Consider the following 20,657-nt stretch of genomic DNA (forward strand, 5'->3'; position numbering starts at 1 on the left):
ACAAGGGGCCCCACCCATACTGGTAGTAGCTTTCATAAGGAATTAAAATCACTTAAATCTACTCAATGGATCTTGTGGTTTTAGCCCATGAGAAAAATGGGCTCCAGAAGCACGTGGGGTGTGTAGCCCTGGCTGGCCTCACACTCTCAGAGATCTACCTGTCTCTGCCTCCTGAATGCTGGGATTAAAAGGATGTGCCATCATACCCAGCTGGGACAATTATTTTACTATAACACTATATCAAACTGCACAATCTCATAATTTTAGATGCAAAGAAGAAGAAAAGCTACTCTCCTGCAAAACTAAGTTTGCGGTAGCCCATATCTGCTGGGTGCTTTCAGATGGCAACTGAGCCGAGGCCAGATCCCAAAGCAGCCTCCCAATGCCACCTCCATGAACTGTGACATTTTCAAGCTAGTGCTCAGCTAATTTTCCTTAACCATAAACTTAGATAAATACAGCGGATAAGGAAGAAACGGTAAAACCAGGTTGCCAACAAGACACTCAAATCCTTGACCACTTAAGAAGACAGATAGCCCATTCTCCACCCCCTCCCTGCTCCACACAGAGAATAGCAACAGTCCCAGACCTGGAAATTTCACGGCATTCCAAATGACGACAGTGTTATCCACGCTGCATGAGGCCAGCCAGGCGTCATGGGGAGACCACGCTACATCCATCACATCTGGAAGAAGACAGGATGCAAAGGTAAGACCTCTTGCCTGGTGTGCACTTGGGTGATGATGGGCACTTAGCAACAGCCTTTTCTTTAAGCCAGGTCAACTGACCCTGGGTTTTCACATATGAGGACACTTAGCCTGAGACCGTTAAACAGCTACTTTTATTTTATCAAGCTGAAAAAATTCCTATTTAGCATTTTTCAGTAGGCAGTAAATTCATTTTTTAAAGATTTATTACATATGAAGTGTTCTGCCTGCATTTATGCCTGCACACCAGAAGAGGGCACCAGATCTCATTATAGATTGTTGTGGATGCTGCTAGGAATTGAACTCAGGACTTCTGAAAGAGCAGCTAGTGCTCTTAACAGCTGAGCCAATCCTCTAACCACCTGGTAGTGAATTTCAAGCACTAAATTGACTAATGTAACCCACATTATTTACAAAGCAACCGAGGACACAGCCTGTAAGAAAACATCTAGATCTTGTGGCCTCAAGCCCACATATTAGAACCATACATAAACTGACATTCCTGCTTCTGTGGCCTCAAAGCTGCTCTTTCGCTTGCTAACTTCTTCTACAGTTCTAACTGGGCCTTCTCCAGAACCTTCTCAGCATTAGATGAGACAGTGGAAAGCATGCAGCAGAAGACACAACCAAATCAAGAGCATATGACTATCTGAAAGTCGTAGGGGCCTGTTCCCACTACTGATCTACCAGGAATAAATATTCTTTCCCTACTGAGACCACAAAACCAAGTAACATTTATTTCTTACCTTCCTATCTCTCGTTCCCTTCTGATTTTTTGAGATAAGGTCTCACACAGTTCAGCTGGCCTAGATATGTAGGCAAAGCATGACCTTGAATTCCTCATCATTCTTCCTCGACCTCCCAAGTGCTAGGATTATGAGTATGAGCTGCCATGAGCATGAGCTTACTAACACTCGTTTGTTTGTGACTCGGTTCTCTTGTCTGTAAAATAATGATTTTTTTTAAGTGTCTAGTGTCCTAAGAATACTGTGAGGATGAAACGTGAGAAGCTGCAAGAGAACAGTGAAGGACTCAAAGGCACTGACAACAGTCAGCTGTGTTGGTGACAATGGTTCTTATCTTTCCTGGGGTAAGGAATATGGTTTTAGTTATTTTTCTAACACCAATCCCTGGTACAATTAATTGTCACCTTTACATGCAGAAACTTTTTTAAGATAGAAGAAAAATATTCAAAGTTTCTATCACACCTTTTTCTAGCCTTTTAAATCTTCAGTGACCGCCTGCAGCATCTTCCCCTCGCTGCACTGTTTGCTGGCCCACACTTCATTTATACCAGCACGCTTCATCCATACTCTGTCTAGGACATCTTCCCAGCTCCCTTTGTTTTACTCTATATTCTACATAGAAACCATTCATTACCATAAACAGACCTAAATTAATACTGAACACTGACTCCCAGGGCTCTATTTTGTGGCAACAGGGTCTTGCTCTGTAACTCATGCTGGTCTTGAACTCAATACGCTGCTAGGATGACAGGTGCTTGTCACTGCCCATGCTCTGTAGACTACTTGCCAAAGCCCTCTGTGAGCTGGGCACAGTGAGTACAACAAGGCTAGACTAGGAACCAAGGCCCTGTCTCAAGATAAGGAAAAAGACTTTAGTGCCTCTTCATGTCTACATGCATCCACTTCACAACTCTCTTAATAGCAATGAGGACTGCAACCATTTTTCCTTCTAATTTATTAGGCACCATTTGTAATAGAAGCCTTTAATTAGATCACTAGCACGAGGAAATCTATTATCTAAAGTAGTCTTTTTAGATTAATGTGCTCATGTTGTATGACTGTCTGCTGTGAAACCATTCAGAACAGTGGATGCTAACATAACTGAACTCAGTGTCTACTTGGTGAGGAAAATAAAGAGTAGACACATAAGCTCTAAAATCTGTAATGCCAAGTCTACAGCAGAAAAGATGTAGGGAGGAGTCAGGCATGGTAGTGTACTGCCTTAATCCCAATGCTCAGGAGGCAGAAGCACGCCGATCCCTGAGTTCAAGGACAGCCTAGTCTATATAGTGATGTGGTCAAATAGAACCCAGAAAATAGACATGATCTTCTTAGCAACTTGTAGACTAGTGTCACATATCCTATCCATCAACACACTCTCCTCAGCTCCATACTGCAGGAGCTTACTAAAGTAGTCTGTTACTACCCATTATAATGTCTTCTATTCCTACTAACCTTGAAAATGTCCTAGTGGCTAGAGATCTGATAGTCGCTTCTGTCTTCTCCTGGTTTAACTATCTAGTGTTTCTCTCCTATTTACTTGGGTGCATGCTGTAGTTATTGAGGCCTTAAATTAACTTCATAAAGTGCTTAATGGTTACTATGGGATATGTGAGGAGAATCCATTCCCTTTCTGAAAGTGGATGAGTCCGTGTAGTATACAAAGTTCTTTCAATACAGTGTAGCCTTCTTGTGTGCTGCTTTATCCAAAGCTTACAATGTGTCAGCGACTGATACTGTGAATGTTCTCAACCGTAACAGTATTTATCTACTGGCCAGTCTCACATCTGTGTCTAGCTCTCAGAGAATCCACACCTGCAATGATACTCTCTGAGTTCCGCTCTTGGAGCTTGTCTTTTAACTACACACACCACTCCTTTCCCTCCTGTTAAGACCAGCACCCTTGAGTCCCATGCCCACCCTTTACGATGTACTTTCTGGTCATCACCCCATCATTCTAGCAACTCCAAGAGGCAGTCTTCCAAAACACATGGCTCTAGACTGCTTAACTCCTCGGCCCCCTGAGTCTCTACCACAGCTGCACCCACAGCCACACTGAAGAATCTTCCAGGACAGCTTACTGAAATAACCTTGATCTCAATTCCAGCTTTCCAACTCCAGTCAGCAACAGCATCTCATTCTCAGCTCTAACGGCAGTCCAGGATGCCTCCCAGTGAGAATGTATTCCTTCTAGCAGTTTCCCCTGCCCTCGCCTGTCTTCACAGGTCCCATACAAGTCAGCCTGGTTCAATCCAGCTGTCCTCTGTCCTTCTTGAGTACCTCCAACAAGCTTTAACCTCATGTCACCAACAAAACCTGCAACTACCAAGACCAACAGTGGCTTCCATGTTCTTAAGTCCAAGCCTCACTTTATCTCAGTAAACAGTCTGCTCAATTGTTCTACACACACACACACACACACACACACACACACACACACACACACCTTTTTTTCTTAGCAGTCAAAGCATCTTTATTTGCAGATTACATTATTCTGTATATGAGATTTTAAATTCTTCACCAGTGAACTCTTAGATCTGACTGCTTTCAGCAAAGTAGAAAGGTACAAAATTAAACATCCCACATCAGTAGTTCTCCTATATAGCAATAACAAACATGGCTAGAAATAAATAAGAAAAACAATCTCATTCACAACTGCCACAAACATACACACAAACAACAAAACCCTGAGGACAAACCTAAGGATGGAAGGACCTATACAATAAAAACTTTAAAATACTGAAGGAAAAAACTGAAGAAGACACTAGAGGACAGATAGACTTCTCATGTTTGTAGAATAGAAGAATATTATGGGACTAGCCACCTGGAACTCAGGGGTCTGGCTACCTCTGCCTCCCAAGTGCTGGGACTAAAGAAGTGCCACCATGCCCAGATGTCAATGTCATTCTTTACAGAAACAGAATGACTATAAAATTAATATAAAAGTACAAAAGTCCTAAGACCACCAAATTAATCACTGCTTTTTAAAAATAAATTGGACAAGCTCTCTACAAAAAGACATTCTGATTACCCAAATTATTATACTATTCATGACTCTCATTATCCTGAAGGGTCATCTGAAATGTCCAAACTGATTCCTTCTGAATTTACATTTTTATGTTGCAACTGGAAAGACATTTTATATGTATTACCTCATATAATTTAGGGTATTACCACTGTAACTCAGAAGTGATTGTGAAACTGCCAGAGAAGCTTTTACATCCACCACACAGCAGACCTGCAGTGGAACCTGGGCTTAGTACAGCACACTTTGTAACTCAGGGTTATTGTTGTTGTTTAATTTATTTTTATTTTTATTGGTGTTTTGTCTGTATGTCTGTGTGAGGGTGCTGGCTTTTGAAATTACAGACAGTGGTGAGCTGCCATGTGGGTGCTAGGAATTGAACCGAGGTCCTCTGAAGAAACAACCAGTGCTCTTAACCACTGAGCCATCTCTCAAGCCCCAACACAGGGGTTTTAAAATATTTATTCTAGAAGTGGTGCCATGCTTAATTATGAAGGAAAATGCCTAATGAATGACTATTATAATGATTGAAAATGAATTTAATATTTTAAGACAATCATGAGGTAGGGAATGGTTAGAGAAAAAAAAAAGGAAGCTCAACCAGCATTTAGCTAGTGTTTGCATGCACATTGGGGGATCTCCATGTTTGCCCTCCTTTGCTGAGAAAGGTCCACAGACACACAGGAATGAACATACACATCTCATCCCTTGTTAGTTTCAACATTTCAAACCTTCATTCCATCTCTTACTTGTGTTCCTAATTCTAAATTCTCCCCAGCTTGTCCACAACCAAACTCAGAAACCTTTCTCCTTGCAAACAGACATCTCAGAATTCTGAGAATGACATCGTTTTCCATTGCTCAGGATGGACATAGTATAAAATGATCTTCTCTGAATTCTTCTGCGGGTTTCAGAACTTGTGTTAGAACTCCTAAGATGAATTCCAAGTTAGGGCCCAGGACTAGGCTAACATGCCTCTCACCTGGATCAGCTTCCTCTTACTGGTCTCTCCAGTGCCGCCTTTTAAGCCTGACCATGGGAGACTGCCACAGGCTTCAAAATCTCACTGAAAAACCTTGTGACCTTGCTGTTCACTCACAAAAGGGCTCACAGTGGTCTCAAAGGCCCAGCCCCAAAACTCCTACATGCTCCCTCCACCCACTGGATGCTCCCTGAAAACATCAAGCACAGGTCCATACTCCATGACCTCTGCCCCAGCTCACCTCTCTCTCTAGAGCTCACCAAGCTCAGTAAGGCTTCACTGGAAGATGTTCACAATAGCATCTCCCCTCTCCTCACTGCTCCCTAGCACCTGCCAACAACTCCCATGGTTCTTTCCCTGGTGCTCATCACCACCCTCCTCCATTTTCTGCAAACTGGTTTCCCACTCTTTGCTTGCCTTCCCAAAGACTCAGGCCCTTGCAGCGTTAATTTGAACTGCTCCTCAGAGTGCTTAGAGAGACCACTCTCATGTTTCAATGCACATAACAACTCAGGCTCTTCCATGGTGAGTATCTCATGAATGGAGTACACTAATCTCCTAGGACCCAGCCATGCATGCCTGGCCAGCCTCACTTGCGCTGCTCCCTGTTGTGCCTGTGGAGGTCAGCTATGGTTTTAAACAATAAAATAAGGGGCTCCACCTCAACACTCACACCCAATCCAGCCTTGTCCTTTCTGCTGCCCACAGTCCCTACTGGGCTGGAGCACAGCCTTCTCCAAACAATCTGAATTGTATACATGAGGATTATGGTGTTGGTATCTAAAGGGCACAGGCTCTATACAGACCCATCTTCCTCTTCCTCAGCTTCAATCTGTAAAATGCCACTCTTTCCAAAGCAAACCTATTTAAAACGTTTTATAAATATATCAAAGTCAAGTTAAGAAAGTTTCCAATAGGCCCAGTGAGATGGCTCAGTGTGCAAGGGTGTTTGCTACCAAGCCTGACAACCTATCTTTGATCCCCAGAACTCACATAGTAGAGCAGAGGAAACAACTCAGACAAGGTCCTCTCACCTGTACATGTTCATGATGGTATGCATGCTCACAAAGACAGATAAGGTAACGTGTGTGTGTGTGTGTGTGTGTGTGTGTGTGTGTGTGTGTGTGTAAAGAAAGAAGCACCTACAGGCTTGTTTCTCAAGAATTAATAAAATGTGTTTATGGACTTAGTGAGCCAATGAAGGTACTCCTGCAGAATAGACAACAGAAACCTGAGGCTTCCATGTTAAGCGCATACATTTACCTGCTTTCAGAGTGTGTGTTGGTAACTGAATGCAGGTGAAGGCAGGTGGTGGCACCAGTGACTGCATAAGCCTTAAGGGACAAGTGGTGAGAGGGAAATCCCAAAATCCCAGATAGTACTTAAAGGACCAAATACTAACAAAGAGACACAGAGGTACTATCGATTTTCTAAGGCAACTATCAGGAACCCGCTCACCCAAACAAGTAGCCACTTACCACCTGAGTGACTCCGAAGGATGGAGACACACCGCCACTGCTCGACATTGGCAAGCTTACCACTGGAGCCAAACACAGTGCTGGGCCCAATGTACCTGTGTGGAAGAGGCATGAGATATGTACTCATGGAGTGTTCCAGGTACTGTTCAGAGATGCTCCCTGTAGCACAGCTTATCATAGCAAACAGAAAAAGCAAAGCCAGATAGTAGCTAAAAGAACCAAGTTGCCAAACAAAAGGTGTGGCAGAGGGGGTAACCTATGATCAGTCCGTGCGCTTGTGAAATGCTACTCAGCCATTGCAAATCTTCAACAGGAAAATTTTTAAGACAGACTAAGTAAAAGAAGCAGACCAAAGGACATCATCTATAATATGATACCATTTATATAAAGTAAAAAATACAAATAGCACAAATACTCTACACATGGAATAGAGCAAAGGAATATATATACATCAGAAAAAAAAAACTTAACCATAGCTCTCTTCAGGTGGTAAGATTATAAGAGATTTTTATCATTTCCAAACTGCATACTAAAACTGTTATTTGTGTTGGCTATTTAAGATATCATAAATAAATAAATAAATAAATAAATAAATAAATAAATAGGTAGGTAGGCAGGCAAGCCTGGGCATGGTGGTGCATAGTGCTAATCTCAGCACTCAGAAGGTAGAGACAGCAGTATCAGAAATTCAAGGTCAACCAAGGGTCTGCGCTATATAAGACCTCTGGGAGTTTTTTTGTTTGTTTGTTTGGTTGGTTGGTTTGGTTTTTTTGGCTTTTGTTTTTGTTGTTTTTTTTTTAAAGGAGAATGTCAACTGCATTTTTATTTGAAGGCAAGGTCTCACTCGGTTCATTACCAGAATAATCTCAAACTCCTGGGTTCAAGCCAATCCCTCCTGAGTAGCTGGGTCCACAGGATGGAGCCACTATACCTGACTCAAAAAAGAACAATAATTTTAAGTCCCTTTATAATGGATTAAATGGCCCTGCCTTACAAAGTAAGGAAGAAAACTACAAGAGCCACAGGTACTGACTCCTTCCAGGTGAAGTGACATGGAAGGCACCTGTGTCCAAGGCCTCTGTGAATGCCCTTTGTTCTTGGAAAGCTCTGCACTCCCAGAGAGCTCAGGAGGCAGCTAAGCAGACATGGCTCTCAAAGCCATGGCCATAGCTACTCTGACCAAACAATGATGCCAGGTCTGGCGCACAGCCTGAGTGACCCAGAGTCACATGGAAAGCTTACTATGGGACACAGTACCAGGACCCATTATGCTCAGGGGTAAAGAAAAAAATTTCCTTGGATGAAAACTTAGTTCATTTTGGGTACAGAGCAGGAAGTACTGCAAGGCTACCACAAATAAGGCAAAGAAGGTAAGCTCTGGGTCCCCAGGCCTGACTCCATCAGACTGTAGCCATTTTGTAGGTGAAGGTTCCACATGCAATTTTATTTGAATAACAAACAGAGGCACAAAGTCAGTGCTGTAGGGAGCAGCCCTCTCTTCTCAGCTAAGGACAGCTGACCTGGTCAGCGCGCAGGATGGCAGCCTCCAAGCCACTGTCAGGCTTCATCCGCTTCTGACCTATGGCAACTTCCTGCTACTTATGAAGTTGGGGCTTCTACGCCAGGGTGGGAAAGGTGACTTTGATAAAGACCAGCAAAGAAGCTTCTAAAAATTAAACGTGAAAAAGGAAAATGATGCTTACGTAGCCCGCTTCCACACCATAATCAGTTTGTCATCTCCCCCAGAAGCTAAATACATCCCACTGTTTGACCACCGCACACAGTTCACACATGCTGGGAAGAAAAAAAAATAAGGTGATGAACATCCAATAGGCATGCCCATTTGCATTATGCAGTCTGGCAAGAAGTAAAAGGTTTATAAAAACTACCCAATCTAGTTAAAGCACTTACTGTGTAAGAGACCCAGAGAAACAACTCAGCTAGACACTAATCTTATACCATAACAAATGACCAGAACAGTCTAGAGGGGAAATATGCATCATCTGAGTATTGTGCTGAGTGAAACAGACAGCAGGAGGCTTATTTCTATAAACAGTGATAAACTTCATTATTTCCAAATAATGAGTTGGAATCTATTGATGAGGCAAATTTCAATAGGAATTATTCTCAAAATGAAACATGTACTAGGAAGGCCAAGATGCCTTTTCCAGAACTTTACAAGAAGCTGCTGGGTAGAACATACAGCTCTGAATAACTTCAATTGTTCAGAGTCAGCGCTTTTAAATTCAGATTTCTGGAACTCATCAGCACAGGAGACTGACTGATTCTGCGTGCAGTTAAGCTAAGTCCAGCAGAATTCCTCTCAGGCTTCTGCTAGGTCCGAGCCTCCAGGAGCACCCACAGCCCAATCTTGGGAGATATGAAATATGATGGAACCTAATAATACTGACACCAACGCACGGCCCATGAGCAACTTACGCTCTAGACCTAGTGAGTCCAAGAGGCTTGTTGGGAGGGGAAGAGCACACAAAGCAGAGGAAAGGACTAACACCAGACACTAGTAACTGCCAACAGGCACTTAGGCTTTACATACAACAGGGAAGGAAAACATGAAATCGTTCCGCAGTCTAAAGGGTCCTGGCAGAGAAACTCTTACTGACATAGCGCCAATCCAAGACATCTGGTGTCTCTCATGTACCCTTCCCCAGAACCCTACTGTGTCCAGGTCACTGGCCCCAAAGCCCCATGGAATCAGGCAGTAACGACTCATGAGCAGGAAATCACCAGAGGTACCTGCAGACTGTCCAAAGACGGTTCTGTGGGCGGGCCGAGTCTTCTGCCGAATAACTCACCCAGGTGTGCAGCCAACATCTGTGCCTTCAGACAGCAGGCCGAGGGGAGTTAACGCCGCACGGGGCCTTATCTCTCTAATTACAAACACATGTGCTAACCTTGGGCACTCTGCCAACACGCAAAGCCTGCAAAGGGCCACTCTGTAATACCTAAGTGATTGTCCATCTGGCAAAGCATCTTGGGAATATTTTCATCCTTCTCGTCATCCTCCTGGAGGACTGGAGACATATTCCAGATCACAACCTTCCCAGAATCCTGTCCTGGAATGAAGGAGCAAGAAAAGCTTAATATGCAGAAAGTGGAAATTTGAAATTGATAACATTAACTATAGAAAATGCTCATTTAGTTTCTATAATTCATACTTGACTAGATCTAAGCACTTATCTTGAATTATTAATGTAAATGACACAAAAGGTGAAGGAGGGAAAAACAAGGACCTACAGGGACCCAAAAGAGAGTGAATTTAATAGTAGCTGAGGCCAGCCTGTCTTTATAAAAAGAGTGCTGACTGAACTACAAATTAGGAGGGGACAGAGCCCCATCTAGCCTCTGAGGTCCTCATTCTCATCAAGAACACACAGACTCCTCATCTACAAAACAAAGAGGAAGGAAAGTCACTACCAGGCCCCTTCAGGTCTGTGCTTGTGCACTGAGGAAAAGGAGAAAAGTGCAGTCCCTACCAGGGTCTCCCTCCCCTTCAAGGTGCTGCCTGGATCCGGTGGCTGTTTCCAGAATTGACTGGACGCTTTGAGACCCAAATTTGAAATGTGCCCTGAACACAGGAAAAAGGGCTCATTACCTTCTTATCTGCCCTTTGCAGTCACCTATAGATGGGAGATCAACCAGAAGAGGGAATTTAGGAGGGTCATAAGTTGATGCCAGCTGTGCTGAAAGTCTATCTATACATTTTACTAATTATTTGTGTTTGATTGATTGTTTACAAGTCATGAGAAAATAATGAATGTCTGGAATGGATGCTCTGAAGTATTGGCAAAATGCTTGAAACCACTTCTTGGCCATTATGTAAAAATATTTCCTAAATATCGCTCCTAGACCTGAGAGGGAAAAGTCTCAACCACAACAGCCTTGCACCTACCTCTGTGCAAATGGCCTACTGTCAGCCCAGCCTGGGGCACCTGGAAGGTGGAGGTGGGGCATCCTGAGCGAATGCTACTTCTCACTGCTATAAATAAAAGCTTGGTTTCCTGGCATTAAAAAACGGTGCTTGTTGTCTTTCCAAACAGAGCTATGTTATCTCAATATTACAACAGATGCCAAATGAAGCATATTGATAACACTATGGATGATATTTTCAAATGCTCTGACAGTCTTACTTTCTCACTAATGCAGTCAAATTCCTTTGTCTAGACAATGGGCACAGGCTAGCCATCTATTCCTCTTTTCAGCTGAAATTACTGACAGAATCCTTGCTGCTCTGTAGCTGGTCTTTGTCTAAGGAGGCTTCCTACCAATTTATATCTAATAACCTGAGTGTAGGGACACAATTTCATTCTAGCTTTAACTTAATAAAAAGCAGTAAGTATTTAGAATGATAAGCCAGTTTCAAAATATTTATAAGATCATCCTACAGACCCCAAAAAAATGTTCATCTTGAAGTAGGACTTCACTTTGCAGTCTAGGCTAGCCTAGAATTTATATCTTCCTGTCTTCCACACGCTGAGAGCACAGGCCTGTGCCACCATATCCAGCTCCAAAAGAAGTTTGTGATTTAAGCTGCTCAAATTGTGCAGCAATGTTGCCAGCCAACAGACTGTCTCAGTACAGCTAACCATGGACCACCAGGAGAAGCCAAGTATGGCAACAGGGAAGTGATGTTCACTCTACAAACATACCTTGTCCTCCAGTTGCAAACTTGGTCCCATCAGGGTGAATATCAACTGAAAATATCGGTTTGCCTGGAAATAAAGAAAAAACATATCTAGATGGGCTTTTATTCACTGGTGAATAACAACAAAATATTGATACACTGGGCAGTGGTGGCACAAACCTGCAATCTCAGGACTCATGAGGCAGAGGCAGGCAGATCTCTGAGTTCGAGGCCAGCCTGGTCTACAAAGCAAGTCCAGGACAGCCAGGGCTACACAGAGAAGCCCTGTCTCAATAAACCAAAAAGAAAACAGAAAAAATAAAATAAAATAAAATATTGGTTATTCAAATAACATCTCTCATTTTTTACACCTAGGGCAAACCATCAGGCTATAGGTAAAATTACCTGTAAGAGTGGGGTAAACAAACAGGTTCAGTTAGTCAAAACTGCTAGAGACTCTCCAAGCAACATTAGACAGCTGAAAGCCCAACAGACACTAAGCACGCCACCACTGAGAATAAGAGACTACCGCATCTCTGCGTATTTCCTGGGGACCTGAGTATATAAAGGCTATAAACTGTCTGCAATAAAGCTCAAGTCACAGGTTCCTATGAAAGGGTCCACATCTATGCCTGGTGACATATTCCAATCACGTGGGTCTGTACTTGGCCAACAACTTGGAAAGAAGGTTATAAGCAGGTCCAATGGGTCATTACAGCCTAGGGCCCTCTCTTCCATTGTTAAGCTTTTGGTTCCTCCAAGTGGTCCTGTAAGTCTATACTCACAGGATGTGTAGCAATTCCTTCCAAGATAAAGCACTCCATCTTGGAGAGAAGCTCGTAAGACTCAGAATGTTCTGAAGGGAGGTAAAACATTCCATACTTCAGGGAAGTTACTTAAAACTAAAAAGTAAACAACAAAAACCTCAGGAAATTTCTGAAACTGACAGATACACTGGTCCCCCTTCCTCCCCAAAACTGCATAGGCAATAAGGCCTACTGAGAGACTTTCAGACCAGCTGAGCTGCCTAGAAGAGGCTCAAACCAACTAAGCATGCTGAGAGAGACACTCTGTAACCTACAAGCTGCCTGCACCGCATGCTATGCAGTACACTCTAGGTTCTGGCTTTCAAGAGCTGTCACTCAAGCCAGGGTGGGCTTTCAGAAATACAGCTGTCTTTGAGTCTTCCATACTCCTGTAAGTAACCTGAAAAACCCACTGGCTCACCACTGGTTCCCTACATGGAATGAGTAGACATTTGTTCACATTTCTGCAGGAGTAGTATCATACAATGACACCTTCTCAGCATCCCCCTGTCTAGTCCTCTGTTAAAGTGTACACTCTATTAAACTGAATGATCAGAGTTCCTGAGGGTCAGGGGTTAAAGCAGGGTCTAAGAAACCACAAAGGCAGCCAGGAGGTGGTGGTTCATACCTTTAATCCTAGCATTCAGGAGGCTAAGGCAGGTGGATCCTTGTGGAGTTCGAGGCCAGCCTGGTCTACAGAGTCCAGGACAGCCAAAGCTACACAGAGAAATTCTGTCTCAAAAAACCAAAAAGAAGAAAAGAAACCACAAAGGGCCCCTCTGTACACAGGCCTGGCTTACGAAATTGGTTTTCAGGGCAGACCAAATCAGGCAAAGAAACCAAAACTAAGCAGTCTGTGGAAGGTAATCCAAGGGCCTTGTGCCTAGTGGGTAATGGCCATCTCCCTGTTCTGCTTCCAAGGCCAAGGGCACCAAAGCTGAAGGTGTCATATTAGAAGCTACTGAGTTCACACTACATCCTCAGCCTATGAGTGACTAAAAGTGTGACAGTCAACTGAGCATCAGCAGCTACTATTACAGACAAGGGATGCAGTCATCAGCTCTAGACTCTCACAAGTAATAAGGTGGGAGCTCATGATGTCTACCTGAGGGAGAGCTGTAAACCCTGCCATGGACCCTATCCCAGTATGGAAAATCCAAAGTGGGTACCCAAAGGCAGTAACCTATATGGGTCCTTAGTGATGCCCCTTGGCATCATCTTCCTGAGACTTAGCTGTATGATCTAATCAAGCATGAACTCCCACAACACAGGGAAATATATTTTTATTCTTACTGATCACTAAGTGGTAGTGGGAGAAACAGCTGTGCAAGACCACTACAGAACAGGTATGTCAAATACAAATAGGAACCTTTGGAAAGTTTTGACATCGCACTACATATTCTAGAGGCTGCTGAATTCCAAATTAACAAGCTAACACATTAGACGCCATCATCGCATGGTAGTCTTTTCCTGGTCCCCAAGTCCCCTCAGTGTGATCTGCATGCTACAGAAATTGGTCAAGTCTAGACAAGCAGCTGCTTGGTGCCTCTCTGGAGCATGTGTATGTGTGTGTGTGCACGCACACACACACACACACTGCTAAAAGCTATCTTGGACATTGGACATGTAGAAGGCTCAGTCCTCGTTCTCTCTGACACAGGCTATCCTTTTATTCCTGGGCTTCATGAGATAAGCCTCCACACAGCTCAGAGCTATTCTAGATAGCTCTGAAGAACAGACCTGACAGTGGTTGCACCTAGAGGTGGGAGGGCTTCAAAGTCTTCCCCCAGATGCCACATACAGCAGATCTTAATTAGTTTTGTCTTAGTCTTTAAGAACCCATGGGGGCTGGAGAGATGGCTCAGAGGCTAAGAGCACTGACTGTTCTGCTGTTCCTCCAAAGGTCCTGAGTTCAATCCCCAGCAACCACATGGTGGCTTACACCAACTATAACGTGATCTAATGCCCTCTTCTGTCATGCAGGCACATATGCAGGCAGAGCACTGTATACATAATAAATACATCTTTAAAAGAAAGAAAAGAATCCGTTGACTGGCAAGATGACTCAGGTAAAAGTGTTTTCCACCAAGTCTGACAACCTAAATTCAACCCCTAAAACTCACATGGTGGGAGAACCAACTCCTGCAAGTTGTCCTCTGTCCTACACACACACACACACACACACACACACACACACACACACACACACACACACACACTAAAAAGTTAAACCAAAAAAAGAAAGAAAGAAAGAAAAAGAAGAGGATGCAGAAATTTTACAGTGGCATAATGGAAGGTAGATCTTAAAAGCAAGCTGAGGCAGAGCAGAAGGGCTCCACCTGGTACCTTCTTGTCAGTACACCCACCTAGCACACTGGCATGCCTTTGCTCTTCTTTGGCATCACACTTACCCAGAGGCTAAAGGACAGGAGAGAAGGAACTCCAAGACAGTAGCTTTCTTGCCCATCCACTCACAGAAAAGGTTTGAGAAACCAGGAAAGCCATTTGGGGCTGTGAGCCTAATGTCAAGTCATGCAGGTACTTTTCCAGGTGTGGCATACAGCAGTAAGCTAAGGCGGTGAGTTCTGCCAGATACCAAGGTACAGTGGCAAATTAGCACCAATACATCCTGCAGCATCCAGGACAGAAGACTTCTCCAAGTACAGTAAGGAATGCAACAGCCACCCCCACTGGGGGCTTCCTAGGGAAGAAGAGCCAGGGCCATGCTGGGCACACCTCATGAATGCTGCCTCTCCAAGGCTAGAATCAAGCCTCACTAGCAGAACATGCTATTGTGTATCTGATTTGCCCCACAAACTCAAGGGGAGGGGGTGCTCAGCCTAGGCATTTTCTGACTCTTGTACCATTTCCTGGATAAATACTTCTGACATTCTCATTTTATACTTGGAAGGAACCCAGGCACACAGAAAGGCTCAGAAAGTTGCCCACAGCCATACAGCACACAGCTCTAAAGCCTGGAGCTGTGAGTGCTGTGATAGGACTAGCTAAGCGATTACCACCTACCGAGGCTCTGAAGCAAAGAAGGATGGGAACGTGGGCCAGAGCATGAATGTGTCCTCCTGACACAACCTGCTGTGCCAGACATCACTCCAGGCTTTTGGGCTACCTCAGCAGGCCCCAGTAAAATACACAGGGTCTCCCTAGGACCCCTGCTCCGATATGGGCTCCTCCACCTTGAGTTGGGACTGGTCTGTCAGCTGCTTTAACCAACAAGCAGATGAGACACTGTTCCTGCGATAGGCTGAACCTTAGGAAGGTCTAGCATCTCAGCTTCTGCCATCTGGAGAAATCTGGTTCCCAGTCCACAGAAAGAGGTCTGATGAGTACACTAGAGTGAAAATCAAGGCCCTGAGCAAAGACACGCTTAGGTGTTCTACCTGCAGGCTGCGGAAGCCATCCCAGCAGACTCAGGAAATCTGAGGTAAGGTCAACTTGTTGAGCCTTGTCAACTTGTGGAATCATAAGCAAATGATAAAAATGGCTGTTTTAAATCACTAAGCCTATTGATATAGGAGGTGTATGTCACAAAAGGGATAAGCAAAAATACAAAATTCATCTACCTTTTGGCTTCAGACACTTTAAGAAAGACATTAGTCATTTTAACTTAAAAATAAAAAATAAAAAAGCTCTATGTTGTGACAGCATCAAGGAAGAATGATTTTCTGTCCTTTAAGTCTGTGAAATGTAATATTAAAAGTTGGCCTTCAGAGAGGCCTAGTGGTATGCACCTGTAATCCCAGCACTCAGGGAGGCAGAGGCAGGCAGATCGCTGTGAGTATAAGGCCAGCCTGGTCTACAAACCCAGTCTAGGACAGCCAAGGCTACACAGAGAAATACTGTCTCAAAAAACCAAAGAAGAAGAAAGAAAATAGTGGCCTTCTTAGGAAGCTTGTCAGAACACTTCCCGTTCTTATTACCCAAGAAGTACGCAGATACCAATTATAGCCCGTGTCCTTACACTTACATCTGAAGCATCCCCTAGAGGTTTTCTCACCCAGTCCACATTTGTAAACACCTACAATGTGCCCAATACAAAAACATGTAACGCACGCACACAAAACCTAGCCTTGGGCTTCCTTCAGAAGTAACAACTGAATTAAGTCCCAGCAGAGGGCAAGCTAGGCAGAAAGGTAGAGACACACAGCTTTGGATCATGAGGTTATAAGCATGGTCAGATAAGGCTCCGTCCAGGAGCTTAGCTCTTACTCCAAAGGAACATTTTAATGTTCCTCTCTAGACAACTCTCCAGTCCTACCTCCTATCTTCTCTACAACCGTGATCAAGTGTTTGATTGTCCCAAACACTGGATTCCTAATCTGTAGAAGTTGTGGTGTGGACACACACACCTGCTCCTTGTGGACAGACCAAGATACAGTGCTTCTCAGATGCATCCACTTAGCATTTCTCAGACCAGGATACACTTTAGTCAAAGGTCTGACTGGTTTACGTAGCACCATTTTTTCTACCTTAGTGATACTTGATGCACAGCAGTTTAGTGTGGGGTGGACTTTCGCAGCACTGCCAATGAAGTGCTGGCTCTCAGCTCCCTACGGCAGAGGCCTCTCAGCCCCCGGAAAGCAGTCACTACACCTTGTCGATGGGAGTGGCCTTAGTGAAGGGTTGGTTCTCTGAGTGGAGCTAAGCAAACCATCTTACCCTGGCGGGCTAAAGGACTTTTCCTTCAGCATAGCAAGATAATGATGAACTCCCAACTGCCTCCAACTTCAGGCCATTCTTTGAACAGAGACAGAGACAAAAGACAAATCAGCTTAAACCCTGAACTCTAGCAGTGTTGGGCAGTATCTTTTCTACCAGTCAACCTGAACCAGACCACTCCTACACACTCATCACAGGCCACTTCTTCTCCAAGGATTTGCTTCCAGATCACCCCGCTTCAGCCCACACATGATCTACTGACTAGCCAGGCAGCGATCACACACCTCTAATCCAGAACTGGGGAGGTGGATATTTGAGGCCAGCTGGTCAGCAGTCACTTGACAAACAGGCATACGGCGCAGGGGTGGAGAGTACCTTACCATGTGCTGTGCTCTGGGCTCTTCTCCAGGGCCAGCAACAACCATTTGATAAGTCAACTGGCCGTATCCCCCCAGGCTCCCTACTTTATTTCACTGTTCTTGGTGTCTTATGCCAGGCAATCCCATATTGTTTTGATTGGTTTTGCTTTGTTTTATTTCCATCACAACGTATGAGGTCTCCAACTTTTCCCCCCCAAGACAGGGTTTATATATGTAGCCTTGGCTGTCCTGGAACTCACCTTGTAGACCACCAGGCTGGCCTCGAACTCAGAGATCCACCTGCTTCTGCCTCCCAAGTGCTAGGATTAAAGGTGTGTGCCACTACCACCACCTGGTTTACCTACTTTATACTTTTAAGACTATTTTGGTTATTAAGAAATTCTCAGGGCTAGATGGTGGTGGCGCATGCCTTTAACACCAGCACTTGGGAGGCAGAGGCAGACAGATCTCTGAGTTGGAGGCCTGGGCTACACAACAACAAAAAGGAAGGAAGGAAGGAAGGAAGGAAGGAAGGAAGGAAGGAAGGAAGGAAGGAAGGAAGAAAATCCTTAAAATTCTTTAAGAACTTTTAGACCCTGGGCATGGAGGCAGAAGTAGGTGGATCTCTGTGAGCTCAAGGCCAGCCTACTCTACAAAGCTAATATTTGTCACTTGCTGCTCATTGCGAGGACTTGAAGTAATATGATGCCTCATTTTGATTTGGATTTCAAGATTGATGAGAATGACCATCTTTTCATTGCTTCCTGGCTACCCATGGTTTGATGGGGAAAATATAAACCATGGTATAATGGCAATATGAAAGTCTGAGGGCTAATCAGAAATAGAATAACTATTGTGACCCACCAATTCTACTTCTGAGTACATATCAAAGTAAGTTGAAAGCTGAGCCTTGAGAAAAAGGCAGCCTGAATTATAAAGCAAGATCCTGTCTCAGAATCAAAGGGAAAGCTGGAGAAATGGCTCAGCAGTAAAGAGCACTGGCTGCTCTTCCAGAGGACCCACATGGAGGCTCACAGCCATCTCTAACTCCATCCTAGGGAATCCAAAGGCCTTGACCCGTCAGTCTGATTTAGGACAATTCAGCTCCATACATAAAACCATCTGTGACTTATCAGGATCACCACCTCAATCAGATATAATTATCTCTTGCCTGGGTCACCACAACAGCTTCGTAAGAGTCACCAGCTCCCACTTCCTCCTGTTGTGGTATAGCTGTTTCCTCCTCACGAGGCCACCTGTGGCTCTTGCTCTGCCTCCCTCCCAGCTCATCATCCTTCCACATCACTTCTCAAATTCACACTGGTGTGACTGCGAAGAGCATACAAAACTCTGCAGCAGGCAACCTTTGCAGGGAAGTATTTGCTCAGGCTTTTCCCAAAGCGCCTTTTATTTACAATTTTCCTATTTCAGGTTGTTATAGTAACACGTATGTGTAGTTCCAGAAACATGGGAGGCAGGAGAACCTCTTGAATTTACAAAGTTCAAGTCCAGCCTTGGTATAATTCTGAGACCTTGTCTCAAAACAAATAAAAACCCAGTAAGCCTAACAAATAACTGAAATTCTCCTATACCCATCTCTCCCTAGTGTTGCTAATGTCTCTGTCATTCCCCTCCACACTGACCTACCTAACACTGCAGACAGCTCTTGCTCAGGGTGTCTCTTTGCTCTCTGGCCTTACCTGCAATGCTGTTGTCTTGCCATTTTCACATGACAACATACTTGCTACCATCCTACTTGCCAGGCTGACACCGGTGGCTTTCCATCCTTCTTCTAGTTGTCACTTGCTAGATGCCTACTCCGGAAGCTCTCCCCCTTACCACCTCTTTCCTGTGAACAAGATACCCAGCTCTAGATGGACAGCTTTGTTCTGGGGAGCTGTTTAGCTTCTCATTGTTACTAGCTCTAAGCCCAGCCCCTGGCACACAGTTAGCACTTGGTATTTTTCAAGTGAGTAAATTTATTATATTTATTATATTCTCTGCAGAATGTCTTTGGACCGTGCCATAGCCCCAAAGTCTGCTCCAAGAAAGCTCTATCCTTAGTCCTCGAAGGAGATTTGCTGCCCCTTTTGTCTACCCCTCACTATGGTGCTGTTTTCCAAGACAACCTCCGTATAAGCTTGGCCTGTCTTATATTAGTTAATACAGCAGACAAATACTAGTTTTAGGAACAAGTTTTGACCTAAATGAGTTTTCTTTTTGTTGTGGGAGGGGTGTTTGGCAGTTGTTTTCTATCTTTTCTATTTACTCTACTTCCCTTCTTAAAATAGAAAACTACGAACTGGGTGCGGTGGCACATGACTGTAATCCCAGCACTCAGGAGGCAGAGGCAGGCGAATCACGGTGAGTTCGAGGCCAGCCTGGTCTACAAAGTGAGTCCAGGACAGCCAAGGCTACACAGAGAAACACTATCTGAAAGAAGAAGAATTAGAAGAGAAGGAGGAGGAGGAGGGAGAGGATGGAGAGGAGAGGGAGGGAGGAGGGAGGGAGAAAAGAAGGAAAGAAGTAAACTACAAGGATATGGCCCAGCTTCAGGATTCCTAAACTGTGGGTCACACACCCATATGTAAGAACCACAGAAAAATTGGCAACAATAAAAGGTTTATGATAGCGCAATGGCCAAAGATTCAAGATCAAACTTGTAGAGGTTCTGTGTGTTTCTGGCAGTTCTTGTCTATCTTGCACTACACAACTTCACTGCAGTCTCAGTTCTAAACTTACAACATGCACACTTTTCACTGCACATGCATCATGCAAAGCAGCACCGTTGAAACATCTCAGCTCAGACTCAAGATTACTGTGTCACGAACCATCGTGTTTTTACTGTGTAGACATTTTCATTTTATAGAAACACACTGGTTTAGACAGTGTTGTATTAGAAATGTTTGACTTTAAAGTTGCTATTTGAGTTTCTAATTTCAGTTTCACAAGAAACAGTTCAAGTAGTTTTGGCTTGGCATTAAAATAATATTTGCAGCCAAACAGTGGTGGCACACACCTTTAATCCCAGCACTCAGGAGGCAGAGGCAGGTAGATCAATCTGAGTTCAAGGCCAGCCTGGTCTACAGAGTGAGTCCAGGACAGCCAGAGCTATACAGAGAAACCCTGTCTCGAAAAAGGAAAAAAAAAAGGGAATTTGAAAACATTCCTGATGTTCCTAAACATACTTCCACCATTTTGCACTATGTATACAGAAAGTAATTCTCAGCATTGG

At 44.1% G+C, this 20,657-nt stretch overlaps 1 protein-coding gene across 4 annotated transcripts in view; it reads right to left on the reverse strand.

Moving 5' to 3' along the window:
• Window positions 1–20,657, reverse strand: part of HIRA (histone cell cycle regulator) — an 80,639-nt gene that overhangs the window by 53,894 nt on the left and 6,088 nt on the right. Inside the window, exons 2-7 of one of the 4 annotated variants that reach the window (XM_084802422.1) lie at window positions 11,606–11,668; window positions 10,552–10,576; window positions 9,902–10,012; window positions 8,642–8,732; window positions 6,939–7,033; window positions 590–685 (exon numbers count right to left, since the gene is read on the reverse strand). In XM_084802422.1, the coding sequence (XP_084658548.1) occupies window positions 590–685; window positions 6,939–7,033; window positions 8,642–8,732; window positions 9,902–9,980 (361 nt within the window). In that variant the 5' untranslated portion in view covers window positions 9,981–10,012; window positions 10,552–10,576; window positions 11,606–11,668. The other 3 variants (XM_084802420.1, XM_084802421.1, XM_084802423.1) reach the window with 3 other exon arrangements.

The sequence above is a fragment of the Acomys minous genome (genome assembly GCF_964271855.1).
Source record: "Acomys minous genome assembly, chromosome: 11".
Lineage (NCBI taxonomy): Eukaryota > Metazoa > Chordata > Mammalia > Rodentia > Muridae > Acomys > Acomys minous.